Genomic DNA, 17,282 nt, shown 5'->3' on the forward strand with positions numbered 1-17,282 from the left:
CCTAGAAAGGTTTTTATTGGTGGAATCTAAAGACATGGAGTGGTGACGTCACATGCAAAGCCAAATCGGAGACCGGGAAGAGGGCGTGTCTAACAATGAGCCACTCTCATTGGTGGGCAGCTATCCTGGTTACCAACCAACAATACACGAGACACATGAGAAAATAGGGAAAATAAATGTGTATTTCCAGTCGTAATGACCCCCCTAAAAACAATAGCGTCTTTACATAAAGTGAGTATTTCGCTACATTTACAAAGGATTTCGGGAGGGGGAGGGTAAAATATTCAAAAGACTTTGAAGGCTGTATTTACTTTTTAAATTATTGTATTTGTTAACAACTTGTCACATGCTAACTCACTAGCTTTCCGTTTGTTATTAGCATCGGCGCTAGCTTGATTTAGAAGCTTGCTAATGTTGTGGATTCCTATGAAGATCATTTATGTGTTTAACTTTAAGCAGTATTGCAAGCAGAAAAGGAACATTAATCATCTAACCGTAACTTGTTAATGTTGAACAGAAATGGTAAGCATTACCGGACGACAACTCCCCGACTGTTACACAAACGAAATGTGGGATTATAATAAATAAAATTGTTACCAACGAGAAAAGCAGACACAAAGACTAACGGGGTCGTTTTGTTCAGATTCTTCGAGGATGTTGTTGTTGCGAACATGAGGTACGTTCTTGTCAGGACAGATGTGAATGTTAACCTTGGAATTTCCCCCTTTCAGCGATGAACGAGTTGTAAAGATGCCTTAAAAACGTTCGCTTTCCTGCAGATTATGGGATAGTTTCTTTAGGTCGGTATCATCCGCAGCACACAATGGAGGTGAGATGAGTTTTATGTAACCACTCATTTTCTCTGTCGCTAACATGTTTTCTTTATTCGAATCAACTGTCAACTCACTTTTTTCTCAACCCCCCCGCTTTACGATCAAGAAAACCTCTGGAATCGGTAGCCAAGAACGACCCCCCCCCCCCCCCCCCTACAGATGTTATTTTTCACTAACAAGTATTTTCTATTTCCCTCCTTAAAATATTCATTGCCTTCCTTCTCTCCCTGACAGAAGCTGTAGATTTTGACTTGTAGATCCTAAGTAAGACCCTCCTATTTTCTTCTGTTGCATGATTTCTCATGGTGATGGAACTGGCATGACTTGTGACTGTTCTGACACTGCCAGTGCTTCTTCCACGTTCATTCTGCTCTGTTTCCCAGTATATCATGCTGGTGCTTTTTCTTGTCTGTACCATGTTTATAGTATCATTATTTATTATTTACATATTATTGAATTTGCATTTTTTATTTCATTTTTTTTGGTCATTTCTGTACGGTTTATTGCCGCAAAGATTCATATTTGTGTCTCTATTTGCCTCTAAGACAAGGGTGTCAACTTATTAAAGTGACAATTACAGTTGCATAGAAAACATATGTTTGCTTGTTACTCTAGCATAAATCCTTTTAAATTTTGTTCACTTATTAAAACACACATAACTCCATTAATGAAGGATCAGACTGTCCAAGTGAATAAAGAAAAATAACAAAACTGAGCTAAAAAGAACATGTATTACACATGTAACATTTTACAAAAAAAGGCTGCATACAGCCTTGCATCCAACTGATGGTTTGATGACAACAATTTGTCTGCATACACACAAAAGACAGTAGCTACACATAAATAATATGTAATCAACAAAAAAAAATAATTATTTTAAGAAATTAAAAACTTTTATGCTCTTGCGGGCCACATTAAATGACACGGCGGGCCACAATTTTCCTGTGGGCCTTGAGTTTGACACAGATGCTCTAAGACTTTAAGCTTTTAATTCAGCTTTTACTTACCTTTCTGAACATTTCACTATTAGTGATATGTTTTAACGTTTTTCTACAATAAAGCTTGATTCTATTTTTAAACCAGTCTGAGAGAGCAAAGTTGCATGCATAAATGTTTCAATGCCTATAATTAGGTTTTTTGTGAATACTGGTGTAAAAAAAGTAGCGCCTTTTTTGTGCCATCAGCTGTGAGTTTTTATGACTCTTGATCGTGTGTGGTTTGTTTTATGCATATGTTCCGGCAGAAGACTAAGAAGTGCCAAACGGAGAAACCTGCCTTTGCTGGAGATGACACTCTGGATGAATATTTAATCTCCCTCCAACACAAAAACAGGTGAGGTGTGAGCACAGGCGGACCCAGATGGCCAGATTGGATTTCACAGAGGAGATGATCTTGTTTGACTTTCAGTGGTGTCCAGCAGCTACACTGATTAGTTTGAGTTTTGGCTTTGAAAAATACATTTTTATAGCTGTGAAGTTTATGGACTTTGTTTTGTTTTTTTAAGGAAGTTTAAATGGCTTATTATCTATTAAAATATTTGACTTAAACCCTGTGATTTTTTATTTTACTTCTTCTTTTTAGGTACTGAACAGTTTTCTTTGGTTTTCAGAATCTTAAAGCGCCTCAGAGTAAAAGGCCCCAAAGAGATCGAGTTGGAACGTCTTGAGCAAGGATTTTCAATATATCTTAACGGAGCCAATGCTGAATGTAACAAAAGGCAGCCCAAAAGCCCCCCAAAAAAGCCTGACTCCTCTCTGCATGCACATGCGGCTGGTATGCTGTGTTTAAAAAAATCAATTTCATATCAAACATCCTCTTTTTTTAACTTATGGATGACATTTTAAAGGCTTGTTAGCTACAATTGAATCAAGCTGCATAGTTCTGTCATATGAAACAAATTCAATGCAGCAATTAAAGACCACCTCTTCCTCAGCTTGTGGTTTGCATGCTCTGCTTCTGTGCTCAGTCATTGTGAGTAAATGGAAGTGACAATTATAGCTTGCAGCAATTATTTATTTGCCTGCTTTTTTTTGTCATTTTGCATGTGCTGTGCACCATCTGCATGTGTCTTTCTCCCCTGAGGCAGCAGTCTGCTGTATGCTGCTCATGCTCCTTTCTGTGCTCTGACTCATCTGCAGATGTGTGTAGAAGCGCCCACCAGCTAGCCGGAGCTAGCCGCTTTCCAGATCAGACAAACGGTAAGAGGAGCCAAACCGCCCCAGAAAAGGTTCAGAGGAAAGAATGGGTGCAGGTACAGCCCTCTAATATTACATTCTATGATTTAACAAAGAAAAAAAAAACCAATATGTTTTTTATTTACATAATCTCCCCTTTCCTGTCTTAAGAATTCAGTTGAAATACAAACAGAGGATGGCCCAACTTTGAAATTAACCCCAGAGACGCGCTACTCTGATGATTTTGATCCCTATGAAAGTGTAGACATGGAGGTAGGGTGACGATTTCCACTAAGACGGCGTGTGTGGGTGTTTTAGGGAAGGCATTGTGTGTAAGATGTAGCTGTCTCAACCACTCAGCATCTCTCTATCTTCTCTTGTTTTTCCCATTTTTTTTTTTCTTCTGACGACTGTGATTCTGCACAGAGCTCTAGTCCTCTCTCAAGTCCTCGCTCCCCTCATAGTCCCTGCTGCCAGAGGGACCCCTGCAAGGTTTCACGCTCCAAGCCCGAGAGCCAGGGAGGCCAAGCAAGCCAGGAGCATGCTGAGAAGGTGCTCCTGAACCTTGAGGAAGTGAAGGTAAACGGAATATTACACACAAATATGTGGGGAATTTTCTTATCACATAGGAAATGTAGATATAAGTCATCACAAATTATAACATTGTCAATGTCTGCATATTTGCGTGACTGATGACTCCAGGAATTGAAGCGTTTTTGCCTGTCTGAACTAGGTTTTGCGTCGGAACCTGGAGGTTAGCATGCGACGGAGCAGCAGCGTTTCAGCGGGGGAGGAGTCAGATGAGGAGTGGGTAGAGGAGCAGATTGAGAGAGAGGACAGCACAGAGAGTCTGGATGAGCTTGGGCTCCCCCTTTCCTCCTCCAAGTCCTCCTCTAACTCGGAACCAAGCCGGACTCAGAATCACTTTGACTCAACGAATCTCATCGTTTTGGATTTTGGACCTTCCCCAAAAGGTCCGGCTGGAAACCTGTTTCTTTATTTGCTCTTTTAATAGCAGCTTTTGAACTCAAGTTTAAATTGAATCTTTGATTGAATGGCCTCTGTTTGTAATTACAGGTCATAAAATTGAACATTCTCTTTCTGCAAAAAGGAAAGAAAGCGTTGACACCTTTATACCAGTCAAACCTGTGTTGGTGAAGAGCAAAACTTTAGATAGGCCACCTTCACAAGATGGCTGGGACGGTCAGAGTAAGTTGTACATTTGACTTTTTTTTTTAAATCTAAAGAAAGTTTTCTTTGAACCAGTTTAATGTATTGCCATAAAGAAATAGCTTTTAAAAAATCTGTCTCTCGTTGAGGGCCAAGAAGTCAATTGGAGAGATCCCTGTCAGCCACTAGAAAGGCTTCAGTTGAAGAGCGAGACTCAGAGGAAACGCGGTACATGGTGTGCCAGGCAATACAGAAAGAAAACGCTTCAATCCAGAACGCTGAGCTCTTCAGTCACGGCATGGTCTGTTTGACCCCCCTATATTTAATTTGCCTTTCCTAAAGATTGTACATTTACTGTGACACCATGATGCCGTTCTTCTGTATCCAGTTTTACTCTGTGTTTGCTTTTGTTTTCAGTTTGGGCTTGATTTTAAGCGTCTATGTGCTAACCTCTTTTGCTGTCTATTTGTTACCGTTTCATCCAGACTCGGGGACACCAGATGATGGATGGCTTGAAGCCCGACATCAAACACGACAAAGATGAAAACAATGTCACAGTGGCAATGCAACGCATAACGCTCATGGCTCCCAGGTAAGACAGCAGTTCAGTAAAAATGTTGTAGGTGTCAACTCAGTTACTTTAAATAATGATTGTTGCTGCTCCAGGGCTCAGCCATCACCCAGCTGACAAAACTAACAAGCTCACAGTGTCAAACATTTTGTTTAGGCAACAACAGACGCTGTTAAAAGCCCTGGAGAAGCTCGAAGCCGGACCTAGCCACAATATTTCTCACAATGTTAGAACAGATCACAGCAAGCAGACTGTGAGTCAGCAACACGTCTCGCAGATCAGAGTGAATAATCCTGATGATGCCTCGTTACACCAACTGTGGTTTGGTGTTGCAGAGAGGGCAGTCGCCAGCAGAGGTCACCCCTGCGTTGTACGTTACCATGGAGATCCTGTCAAACTGGGGAAACTTGCTCCAGGTGGGGCTGACCGAGGTGCAGTTTTTCTGCCGCAGAAACAAGAAGATCTACGTTTCCCCTCATGACCTAGATGTCAGGAATGCCGACTTCCCAGGGAACCTGGGTGCCCTCGTCAACGGAAAAATGAAGGTGGACATTGTTCCGCATAAAATTAAATAGTTGCTCATTCTACAAGCTTGCTAGTTACACTGGTTCTCCCCAAATTGGGGTTAAATCTCTGCTTACTTCCTGTTAAAAATAGGAGGATGATGATGATAGGATGATTGAACAAACTTATGCTTTTCAACCTGACTACAAATACATTGCTTGTTAACAGTACCTTACTCCTTTCTTATTGTCGTTTTTGGACAGACCACTAAAGAGCGCTACATGTGGACGTGCCCTTTCCACCCTCCAATCCAGCTTTATTTCATCATCAGAAACATGGAGCGCTCTCTGGATTTTGGAATATCTTGTATCAAAATCTGGAATTACAACAGAAGCCTCAAAGTATGTGCTTTGTAACCAGTTTGGGGGTTTACTCTGAATTATTTTCTAAATCTAATGTCAAATGAATATTTATGGTGTCTTTATCGAGTGCGAGTTTTGTTTTCAGCAGGCTCCACTAGCTTTCGTGTGGTTGTTGTTGTTGGGGTGACTGACGGTTACGTGAGAGAAGTGCCCGTCTTCAAGCTGTGGTTGGCTGAGCCGACAGTCACTCCATCCAAATGTGGAACACTGAGAGATTAGCCAGAGGATTAGTGCGGATTGGGCTTCTGTCTTTGAGCAGTTTCTGCTCATAAAGGGGGTACAAAACCTTCATTATAATATTTTGTAGCTTCACTAATGTCCCCTCTAGTTATACCTGTTTGTGATTTAATATCATCGAGGTCTTAAGCTTGTGAGGTAAGTAAATTCAGACAGGGCAGATTTATTTTGTAATAGCACCACTTATTGCTAGCCTAGTACGTTTGATAGGATATGTAGTAATAATAAAGGGTTCTTGAAATGCCTTACAGTTTTCTATCAATACTGAAACTTTCAAGTTTTCCTCTTTATGTTTTAGGCTTTGTGGAGATGATTTGCTTCATTTTGACCTGTTTCTAATACATTTGTAGGTGTTAAGCATTTCTTTAAGTTCAAAACGCAGATCAGTCAAGGTTGTGTATGTTTCAGGACCTCGACATAGGAGCACGCCATGTAAAGCTTTACCTGAACAGCACCCTGGTGTTTGAAGGTGAGCTGGAGAAGGGCTGCGGCAGTCAAGTCTTTGACTACAGCACCACAATCAACCTTCAAGATTCCCAGATCCCAGAGTCGTCCTTCTCCACCCCTGTGTGTTCTGGGCACAATTTGAGAGGAGCAACTCCCCATCACTATGACGACAAGAAGGGGGCAGAGAGCGGCAGAATGCAGCGATACAGAAGTTCAGTAGCATCGTCAGATGCACCAAGCCAAATTTTGGTAGACATGCAAGAAAAAGCCCACACCCCTCTGCTGCCCCTCATCCCATCAGCCACTTCTTCTTGGCGTTCCTCCACACAGAAGAACTCTTTTGACCTTGCTTCATTGGAAGAGTCTCATTGTCTTAGGCAGCAGGTAGAGCAGCTGCTTCCTCTTGACCAGACGGTCACCACTCAGCCATCCTCCTCAAGGGTTGCCTCCCAGTGGCTGCAGCCTCTAAGCAGAGGTGCCCCAGAGGGCTCTGAAACCAGCAGGGAGAAGCCTCTGTGGCTGGTACCTCAGCACTCTGGCGAATCCAAACCACCAGCAGCCTCATCGTCTTCAATGCTACCAGAGCTGCCTTGTAACCCGGGCCGAGTGTGCCGGGGAGTAGACAGGACAGCAAACGGGGGTCAGAAAAAGACTGGTTCTTTGGACTTGAGTGCGAACCTGCTGGAGGAGTTTTTGGAGCCAAAGGCAGAAAGACCCGTCAGTGGACGCAGAAGCTCCTTCAGAAGTCCTTCAGTAGTTGGAGTGCAGGCAGAAGAGCAGCATCAGAGGGCTGCTGCCGGGACAAACACAGGTGTGTGGGGTTTTCTCCTTCCATTTGCATTTTTTCTGTTTTTCTCATAAATACCAACTAACCTAGCTGCTCACAAAGTAAAACACTCTTAAATACATTTTTAAAATAATGAATTTTAAATAAACCTTTATTGGTCTAAAGTTTAGAATTATTCATCAAGCCTTTTCAGCTTTACTTTATTAATCTTGTATTTTGACGTGAATTACAGACTTTTCGGACTGTGGATTAGGACCGTTTGACAGACTTAATGCAGTTGTTTATTTTTAGTATTTTTGTTTGTTTTATGTTCATAAGCAAATGCTCTGGTTGAGCATAAACAGAAATAAACACTTTAGGGTTTGCATTTAGTTTGATTTGTGTCTATATCGCAGAGTCTGGTATTTATGCCTTAGAAGATCCGATGTCTCTGGTGAACCCGGACAGGAGACAGAGCAGCTCCCGGGCCCAGCTGCACAGCCATCAGGATGACACCCTCAGGGAGTCCTGGGATTCTCTCATAAAGTTTAACCAGTGTCAGCGAGGACGAATCTCCAACATGAGCTTTGAAGGTGACATCCTCGATGAATTCCTTCAGTATAAGAGACTGGATACCCCCACAGTCCAGAATAACCTTTCTACAGCTCCCAGAAGCCCGCTGACTTCCCTGACCTCTCAGGGTCTAACATCTGAAGTGTCTGAAGATGATCCATCTGTGGAGCGAGAAGACGAATTTGAGATCCCTGTGCTCCCACAAGGACAAAAGTTGGTTATAAACATTCTGTCCACATGGGGAGATCGCCATTATGTAGGTCTCAATGGCATTGAAGTGTTTAGCTCTTCTGGGAAGCCCCTTCGCCCTGTACATATCCACGCTAACCCCCCAGACATCAACATTCTGCCCGCGTACGGCAAGGATCCACGGGTGGTCACCAACTTAATCGACGGTGTTAATCGCACCCAGGACGACATGCACCTTTGGTTAGCGCCCTTTACCCCTGGTCGCAATCACAGCATCTTCATGGACTTTGGAGGCGTGTGTCAGATTGCTATGATTCGTATCTGGAACTACAACAAGTCCCGCATTCACTCATTCCGCGGTGTGAGAGAAGTGGAGATGCTGCTAGATGGAAGATGCATCTTCAGAGAAGAAATCGCCAAGGCATCCGGAACGCTCTGCGGAGGTATCTGAGCAGAAGGCTTCATAAAATGTACACTTGTGTCACTTTAGTGCAACCTTCCCTCATTCTGGTGTCACTTTAGAATTGGATCAGTTTGGAGACACCATCCTGTTCACCACTGATGATGAGATCTTGGAAGCCATGTCTCGTTATGATGAAACCTTCCTCGGTGAATTTGAGGGTCATCAGAGTTTGGCATCTGAGGAGGAGCTGCAGAGGCCGCGCACCGCTGATGGCGAAGGAGAAGAGAGGCCGTTCACACAGGCTGGCTTCAGAGAGGAAGACCTCTGTGTAAGAAGAGTTCACCAATGACTTGATTTTATAACTTGGAAACAAATAATTTTTGTATATTTAAAGATTCATGAAAGCTAAAGGATTTCAACATGGACAAAGAATTGCACATTTGAACATTTAAAAAAAGAAGAAAACACTAATATTAGAAGCTTAATTATGTGAACTTTTGTTCTTTTAGTTAAAACATCCACTGAAGTTACCCTTAAGCAATTATGAGGAGAACGTGGAGCATATTCCTGGGATGTACACTGGAAAGTGTGAGTCAACTGATCTTTCTCTTAAAGACCCACTCTGAAGAAAATTACGGTATGTTTTTGGTGTTTTTGATGACTGAGGAGACTTATAAAGAAAATTCAGCTTAAAATGCATTTCTGAGGGTTTCTTTATCTGGATTGTTGTGAATCAAAAACAGACAAAAAAAAATTCTGGTTTGAAAAAAAGCTTATTTGTGACAGAAAATACGCTGGGCAGGCCACAAGATCCCTGCTCTGAGATCTCAGCAACAGGAAGGGAGGGCGGGGTTCTTCAGTGCCAGCAGTCCCACCCATAATTCAATGGCGAATTTCTGAATAAATCTTGTGGCTCTGCAGAAACTATATCCTAGAAAACAACCGTTTTTTTAACAATTTTATTTTGGTTAAAATGGAATAATCATAAAAGACCACTGTGAACGCTTTGAACTGTTTTGCATCACTGTTTTTGTTGTCAATAAAATGTGTTTCTTTTGTCCTTTTAGGCCTTAGAGTAGAGTTGGTGATGACATGGGGAGACTCCCATTATGTGGGCCTCACAGGCCTGGAAATAGTGGGGAAAAGTGGTGACAGTTTACCTTTAGATCTTGGCATGATGGCTGCCTCCCCGAGGGACCTCAACGACCTAGAGGAGTATGAAAATGACCTGCGAACCCTTGATAAGTATGTCTGACCGAGTCCAAATGTACAGTACTGAAGGGACTAGTCTTTAAAAACCCGTTTTGTTCTTCAGGCTAATTGACGGCCACAACGTCACCACAGACGACGAGCACATGTGGCTGATTCCTTTCTCCTATGGAGAGCCCCACATTTTGAGCATCACCTTCACCAAACCCCAGGTTATAGCTGGCCTCCGGATCTGGAACTACAACAAGTCTCCTGAGGATTCATACAGAGGGGTAAGCTATCACTCAAATGTCCAAATTCAAACACAAGCTTGGTTAGCACGCATAGTTCTTCTGTTTTAGAGGGAATAAACGAATGCAGCTCTTTGTCATCAAGTAAGTGTAAAAATCTCTGTGTTCAGGTGAAAGTCGTCCATTTGTTTTTGGACGATGTTGCGATCTCTCCCGTGGAAGGATTCCTCATCAGGAAAGGACCCGGCAACTGTCACTTTGATTTTGCCCAGGAGATCCTCTTTATCAACTTCCTTCAGACGCCAACAGATAATAAGAAGAACAAAGAATCTCACAGGTATGAGGTAGAAGATCCACACAAACCTCTCTTTTAAACCAAACCGGAGAAGATTTTATTAAATATGTTTAATGTTTATACTTTAGAGTAAGTTCCAAGAAGCAGGAACTGGCCAGCATGGATTATGAAGCTCCCATCATGCCTTGTGGATGTATCCTTTTTTACACTAATTTAGCATTTTGGTTTAGATAGTTTTACTTTCATACCATCTACTTTCTATTCAGCTTCTATTTCTGTAAAAATAGAAATGGAAAAAAACCATAAAGGTATTCTGATATACCTTATAACCAGCAAAGGCAAGGCTAGATTTAGTTTTCCTCTTCAAAATTTAGAAAGGTTGTCACAGAGGTTAGCAAACTTAAACCTAAACAACTAAAGTTTGATCAAATACTGGCACATAAGTTTTAAGGAAGGAAAAGTTTTCTAAAGAAGAAGACATTTGATGTGAAGAAAATTACTTACATCTACAGTTTTATACAAAGAAGTTGTTTTACTTTTTCTTTCTTTTTTTTGTTCATTTTTCCTCATTGACTGAGTTTGTCTATTCGTGTTTAGTTGTTTCAGTTATACCGTAATTTCCGGACCATAGAGCGCACCTAATTATATGCCGCACCCATTACATTGTTAAAGGATAAACCATTTTGTACATACTTGAGCCGCACCTGTCTATAAGCCCCATGTGCCCACATTGAAACATGTGTTGTAGAGTGAGGATGTGTATGTGCTGAAACCGCGCGTGTGTGTAAGAAAGAGGAGGGAGCACATGCAGCGCAAGGATGGTGGATTTTTTCACACTGCTTTTAACTTTAAAGCTGCGTCATATGCATTTCTTCTTGCATTTTCCATAATAAGGGTCTGTCCGTGCTATTCATTCACAGAGCAGGAATTTACATTAAACTTGTGTCTTCCTCGACACATATACCGCAATCCCCCTGTCTCACTCTTACCCTTTCTGATCGAGCGCCCCTAGTGGTCATTAGAAAAAATGCATTAAAAAAAAAAGAAAGAAAGAAAAAAAATGCATAAATTAGCCGCATCATTGAATAAGCCGCAGGGTTGAAAGCGTGTGACAAAAGTAGCGGCTTATCATCTGGAAATTACGGTAATTAACTCTTTCTGGGTCAAGTGATCTCTTTATGCTAGACGAGTGAGTTTGGAACAGTTCTTAGAACTTAAAAACATAAGAAAATAGACCTTTTTTTCTAGACTTTTCAATAGAGTTATCTTAACATCCACCACTTTTGCAGCACTTAGAGAAAATGCTGCAAAATGCTGCAAAAAGAAGAAAGAGGTTTGATTTTTTTCTTTCTGTTCATTCTTTAACATCACCTATCAGTCATATTTCAGCTGCAGCTTTTAACCACCTGGGGAGATCCCTACTACATTGGTCTGAACGGCCTGGAGTTTTATGACCAGAACCACGAGAAGATCAACCTCTCTGAAAACAGTATCCTTTTGTTGGAGCCATTTAGACTTATGGTTACACCTCTTGCATTTGTGATGTGCCACTCAAACTCTGCGTGGTCACAGGATTCTTTCAAACCGGCTGTCAGTTGGGGCTTATGCCAGCATTTTGGAATTATTCATGGTTCATTGTTCTCCATCGCTCCTCAACATTTTGTCCACCAGACATCGCAGCATTTCCAGACAGTGTGAATGTGTTGGACAACATCAGCGGTGATGTAAGGACTCCTGAAAAATTAATAGATGGAGTCAACAACACACACGACGGCAGACATATGTGGTTAGCGCCCGTGTTGCCAGGATTGGTGAGCAAGAAGATTTATTTTTTATTTTTTTATCCTGGTTTGCATTTACGCAGAGTTTTAACATGTTTGTGATGCAGGTGAACCGTGTCTACATTATCTTCGATCAGCCCGTAACCGTTTCCATGATCAAGCTGTGGAACTATTCAAAGACACCTCAGAGAGGAGTTAAAGAGTTTGGGGTAAGCTTTTTGGTGACATTTGAAATTCTTTGTTTGCATTTGGATTTCAAACCCCATGACCGTCTGTGCATAGCTACTAGTGGACGACCTCTTGGTCTATAATGGCATCTTGGAATGCGTAAGCCCCCGAGCACAGGGAATCCTGCCCACCTGTGATCCAGTGGTCCCGTACCACACCATCTTATTCACAGACGATACTTACATCGCTCATCGCGAGAGAAACACGGTCATCAGGTACGCCAGCTTTTTCCCTCACCAATTACCTCTTTTTTTCAGATCTGCTTAAAACTAGCCCATATGAAAAAGAAAGTGTAAAAAAGAGCTGTCAAGCTCCAATAATTCAGTAGTTTTGAACAACTATTCTTCACTTCAGCCTTCGTGGCAGCAGACACCACCGACAGTGAGTAACAGAGCTCAGAAAGTTCCATGTTAGCACCTCCCTGTGGTCAATCCCTGTAAAGATCCCACGTCCTCAGATTCCCCCTACAGTTCCACTCCCTCCTTTCCACGTGTCCGATTTGTGCTCGTTCCTCTTCTCCCCCGTGTATTTTATTTTAGAGCTTCAAGTGTCTATATCTATGTTGTGCAGGGAAAAACAACAAAAACATTGACCTGAAAATGCCCGCCATGTTCTTGTTCTTGCTGCGCAGTAATCACGTGGAGGACCAGGACGTGAAGATGACCAACGAGAATCAGATTGTTCATCACAGCAAGAAAAAGCAAACGGCAGATCCAGGTGATTTAGCAGAACGACTGCTTTTGTATACAACTGTATAAAACTCTGGTTTTACATGTCAACATCAAAACCTGTGTGGTCTTCTTCGCCTCAGCTCTCCGGCCTAAAACCTGCATGACCGATGGTGGAAAACATGGAAAGAGGAGGTACTAACTGACGAGTCAACACAGAAAAAGGCAGAATTACTTTAAAAAGCGGGGCCTTTGGCAGTGAAACAACCAGCAGCCACCTTACCAGGTCTCATAATGGCAACATAAGTGGACGGAGCATGGACACTCACAGGGACTCCACTTTATTTTTGGATTTCTTCTATCTTTTGCTTTCAAAAGACTCACAGGTTTTACCCTGACCACGTACTGTATCATACCTGTTATCCCCTTCCCACAGTGCCAGGAGAACACAAGATGCTGTGTTTTACCAGCCCTTTAATTGTGCCTAAACTCAACACTACATGTGGCTGCTTTGTGTGAATCTTATTCTGCTACACTAATGCTGCTTCTGACATAATGCTCAAAGATCTGATAAATATATTCACGTCAGGATGTTGGTAATTGTGTTTTGTATCCACCTAAGAGCTGAGCGCATCCTCATATATTCTAAATAATAAAAAGCCAGATGTAAAGCTATGCAGCCACCCATTTCTATCCATAAATGATTTCAAAATCGAGATGTTGGAAACTTACATTTATACAAATAATTATGATAAATAATAGGTACATCATTTAGTGCGTTCAACTTATAAGAAAAACTAAAGTTATGCAAACATTTGTCCGATTGAGACCATAGTTGACCAAAAAAATTAGAAAAATTAGAAATTACACATTTTTTCTAAGTAAAAAAGTACTGCAATCCTTTATCAAAGATGCGGTTTTGTGGATTTTTGGAGGCAAACATAGATGCAGAGCTTTACAATGATTTAAAAAAAAAAGTATATGAAATGGATAGCAAGCAGCATCTGTTATGCAAATACTGTTCGATTACCTCAAGATGAAAAGTATGCCGTTTAAAAGGGAAATATATATTCCACTTAGTGCTTAGATCGTATTGTACCTTTCTTTAGTCAATATTTAAAGACGTTGCATGGAAGTGTCCTCAATAATAGTTCAGTTTGAAGAAGTTTGTACTGTTTGTTAAACCCCAGTACCAACGACTTTTGCACTCTGTACTCCTGAGAGTAACTGTACATGAAATGCAGTTGTATGTATTTAATTTCAGAACAGCAGCGATGCCCATTACTGTGTATGTCAGTTCTGCTGTTTGGAACAGTTGATTTTGATTTGAATATTTATTTTTCTAATCTTATAAGTGTATTTGATGTTAGTTTATTGAAATGAATAAACTTTGAAAATTATTTATCTTCTTTATTCTTGAAAAAAACATTTATTTGATGTAGCTGATCAAGGTATAAGTATATATATATATATATAAAGTATCTTACCAGATTGGGACTAATGTGTGATAAAGGAGAGGAAAATACCCAACACTTTCAAATATGTATCCTGAGTTTTTAATGTCGAATCGACCGTACATTTCTCTGTTTTTATAAGAAATGAACATTCAGTACTAGTGTGCTCCTGAGGCACAGCAGGACAAACATTTAGCTGAAGAGGTTTGACCAGGGCAGCTTTAGATTTTTCCTGGAAATGTCCCCTCCTCTCGCTGGTCGTCCCATTTCTGGACCTACAGGGACAAAGTTTTTAGAGATGGTCAATGCTTCTGGATAATACAAAGTGAGAATAAACCAAAAAAAAGCTCTGATTTTTACACAATATTCCATGTTCCTGATCTGAAATGACAATCCACACTGACAGATTGTGTGGCCGAGTCCATTCTATTAAATGTGCTTCCTTTGGTATTAGAAAAAAAGGATAAGCTCTACTAATGTTTACATCATTTTTAAAGATTTGTTCTGCAGTGAGAACTTAAGGAGGTTAAACTCCACCACAGTAAATAAGGAAATCTGAAGTCTGTTTCTCTCCATTCCTGGATTCTATTAAAACTTTCAGGAATGGAAGGAATGACAACTTGTTCCCATGCTAAATAAAATGATTGTTTTATATTTAGCAGAGGCTTTTTATATTCTGCTTCTTGTATGCTTGAGCTCGTTTGTTACGGTTTTTTTCCACTAGGACTTGTAAAAACGCTGGGAATTATGGGGTATATTTACCCAGGACATGGGGCACAGAGATTTGTAGACCCTCTTGTACCATTCACAGGGGGCTGTGTCTATTCCTTTGGCGTCCAGGGCTTTCTGACAGCGGTAGTAATCTATCAACAGAACCCATTTATTTAAATCAATCAAATATGCAGAAACATAATCTTGACAGGTTATGTTTTCACATCCTAACAGGTCAGTATATCTGTTTTTAGAATATATACATGATGCAATCATACCCACGTAGTTGGACCAGCAGTTCCTGGTCTGGTTCTGGTTGGGAAATCTAGCGTCAAAGGGAGCAGTGCGGTATTTCTCCAGCTTGTCTTGGATGTCTTCAGCCATTTTTATTCTGTCGAGAAATTAGGAAGAAAAAAAAATGTTAGTTTTTTTCCTTATCAGATAAATTCCTGCATTATCTTGTAACCTTGACAGGAGAATATAGACTAAACGGTGGTTTCAAATTCAGATCCGGATGAGGTTTCTAAAAAAAAAAATAAAGTGAGCATCCGAAGCTCCATTCATTCATGTTTAGCCATCGCAACATCCTATTAATGCGGCAGCAGTCCTAACATTTCAAAACTTTTATTGGCCTACATTAACAACATTAAACAGAAAAAATGTATATGTTATGACCTTGGCAGTCTCTGACTGAGAGACTTTCGGGCCACACGGTCCTTTCTTTTTGACAGTCGCTTCCTTTTCCTTCAATAGAATAATTCAACCGGAGCTGTAGGCTACAGTCTTTAGATTCGGGTTGTTAATGTCTGACCTAACCCACAGATCACGACTCATTTCATTTAGAAAGGTTCGGTTTGTTCAGCTGAAGGCATGCAGGTAAACGTTACCTTTGAGCGGCTAGCTCGATCAGAAAGTGACTTTATACCGGAAGGTTAGATCGGTGACGTTCCTCCGAGAAACAATGCGCGATGATGCACGCGCGCGCTCCGGTGGGGATGTGCCACAGCTGCGACCGTGCAATTCTCTGATGTCGGTATGGCGGACTCAGGTCACATTGAAATGATGATCCCATAAAAACTCAGACCATATTAATCCAAAGTAATATTCAGTGTAACACCTTCATATGACTAGATTATAATATTTTGTTAAAGTAAACATTTAGTTTTGTTCCGACCACATCAGTTTGCTCTTATAAACAAACGCGGAAGTATTTTAATGTTTCGTTTCTGGCGTCAATCATTTACCGGTATTTGCTTTTTGTCTGTCAGGTGAAAATGTTGAGCTGTGGGCGTTTATCGATCGATTCTTTATTTCAATGTCTCCAAAAATAATTGGGGGAAAAATGTCATTTTAATGATTTATTGTAAAGTCGTGGAGTTAACTTTTTTAATTGAATGCACTTCTGAAATAGTGACGTAGTTCCATTCGTTTTCATTCGTATCAGATTTCATCAGAACATAATTTTCTATCTCAAAGGGGAGATTGTGATGGTTTTTTTTTCTGTTTTTACCTATTTTTTTGAAGTTGTTGCAGCTTTTCAAGCACGTGCGCGTTTAACGCGCCCGTCATACGTCACAAACTGCGTTGGTCCACGCCCCTCGCGCTCTGCACTCCAAGAGTTTTTTTATAATGTTTATTAATACATAAAACTCTCTTTTTTCAAGGTTTGCACAAATGTCCAACATTTAGGAAAGTCGACACGTTTCAGGGAGAAACATTAAACTAAAAGTCACCGCCATGTGAGACGTGACTCCAATGGGTTCCAGCCGCAAACTGCACTAACGTTTCGTACACCAGGGGGCGCCAAAACACTCGTTTTTCAACCCAGACTGGAATGGATCGTTCATGTCCAGGAGAGGAACAGTGAACGCATTTAAAAAAGGATGCTGAAGTTAAGAAGATGACAGGGGTTTATAGAGCAGGGTTGAATGGAGGTTGACCATTTGCTGTGGCAAACCCTAAAGTAGGTATCTGAAAGGAAAATAAGTACTAGATCCACATTTTACTACTCCATCATGCAACCCACCTAATTCAAATGGCTCTCATTGTTAGTTTTATGTGGAGCTTGATTGATTTTCCAAATCTGGAGCACTGAAATAGGGAAGTAAGTGCAACTTAAAAAATATATTTGCATTAGAACCCGCACTGGGAAGTATCTTAGACTGTCCCTTTGGGGACATTTATTTTTCCCTTAATGTCCTCCTCCAGATTATCTTTTAATTGATTTAACTGTACCTTTAATTATTGCACATGTGTAACACAACAAGCGACTTGATTAACAAAAAAGGGGTTGTGAGCATCAAAATAAAATTTGTGAAAATTTAAAAAATATAAGAGTCTTACTGGTATGGAGAGAAAATATTCTCATCAGATTTGTGTGTGCGTAATTCATGATTTGTAACTCATATAATAAATGT

At 40.8% G+C, this 17,282-nt stretch overlaps 2 protein-coding genes across 18 annotated transcripts; one reads left to right on the top strand and one right to left on the bottom strand.

Moving 5' to 3' along the window:
* The first annotated feature begins 100 nt into the window (after positions 1-100).
* katnip (katanin interacting protein) lies at positions 101-14,100 on the top strand. Of its 16 annotated transcripts, none has more exons than XM_020712243.3 (30): positions 104-231; positions 732-829; positions 1,068-1,097; positions 2,077-2,165; positions 2,443-2,606; positions 2,972-3,084; positions 3,179-3,280; positions 3,434-3,586; positions 3,741-3,981; positions 4,085-4,216; positions 4,327-4,478; positions 4,663-4,769; positions 4,905-5,001; positions 5,084-5,293; positions 5,516-5,653; positions 6,320-7,169; positions 7,541-8,329; positions 8,409-8,617; positions 8,799-8,877; positions 9,357-9,534; positions 9,605-9,770; positions 9,899-10,065; positions 10,152-10,216; positions 11,402-11,512; positions 11,695-11,834; positions 11,912-12,013; positions 12,087-12,247; positions 12,387-12,413; positions 12,664-12,749; positions 12,844-14,100. In XM_020712243.3, the coding sequence occupies exons 7-30, from the start codon at positions 3,275-3,277 to the stop codon at positions 12,900-12,902; spliced, it is 4,425 nt and encodes a 1,474-aa protein (XP_020567902.1). In that variant the 5' UTR covers positions 104-231; positions 732-829; positions 1,068-1,097; positions 2,077-2,165; positions 2,443-2,606; positions 2,972-3,084; positions 3,179-3,274; the 3' UTR covers positions 12,903-14,100. The 16 variants fall into 16 exon arrangements, with proteins under 16 accessions (XP_078793922.1, XP_078793923.1, XP_020567902.1 ...); XM_078937798.1 differs by lacking the exon at positions 1,068-1,097 and adding an exon at positions 518-676 and having other exon boundaries at positions 118-231; positions 780-829; XM_078937801.1 differs by lacking the exon at positions 1,068-1,097 and adding an exon at positions 518-676 and having other exon boundaries at positions 118-231; positions 780-829; positions 2,080-2,165.
* A 140-nt stretch (positions 14,101-14,240) lies between these two features.
* Positions 14,241-15,902, bottom strand: cox6b1 (cytochrome c oxidase subunit 6B1). Of its 2 annotated transcripts, none has more exons than XM_004080370.3 (4): positions 15,753-15,902; positions 15,144-15,256; positions 14,917-15,017; positions 14,241-14,429 (listed from the first exon to the last, which is right to left on the bottom strand). In XM_004080370.3, the coding sequence occupies exons 2-4, from the start codon at positions 15,247-15,249 to the stop codon at positions 14,376-14,378; spliced, it is 261 nt and encodes an 86-aa protein (XP_004080418.1). In that variant the 5' UTR covers positions 15,250-15,256; positions 15,753-15,902; the 3' UTR covers positions 14,241-14,375. The 2 variants fall into 2 exon arrangements, with proteins under 2 accessions (XP_004080418.1, XP_004080419.1); XM_004080371.2 differs by having other exon boundaries at positions 15,541-15,760.
* Positions 15,903-17,282: the final 1,380 nt, after the last annotated feature.

The sequence above is a fragment of the Oryzias latipes genome, chromosome 19 (assembly GCF_053564925.1).
Source record: "Oryzias latipes strain Hd-rR chromosome 19, Olatipes_Hd-rR_3.1".
In the NCBI taxonomy this organism is placed as follows: Eukaryota; Metazoa; Chordata; class Actinopteri; order Beloniformes; family Adrianichthyidae; genus Oryzias; species Oryzias latipes.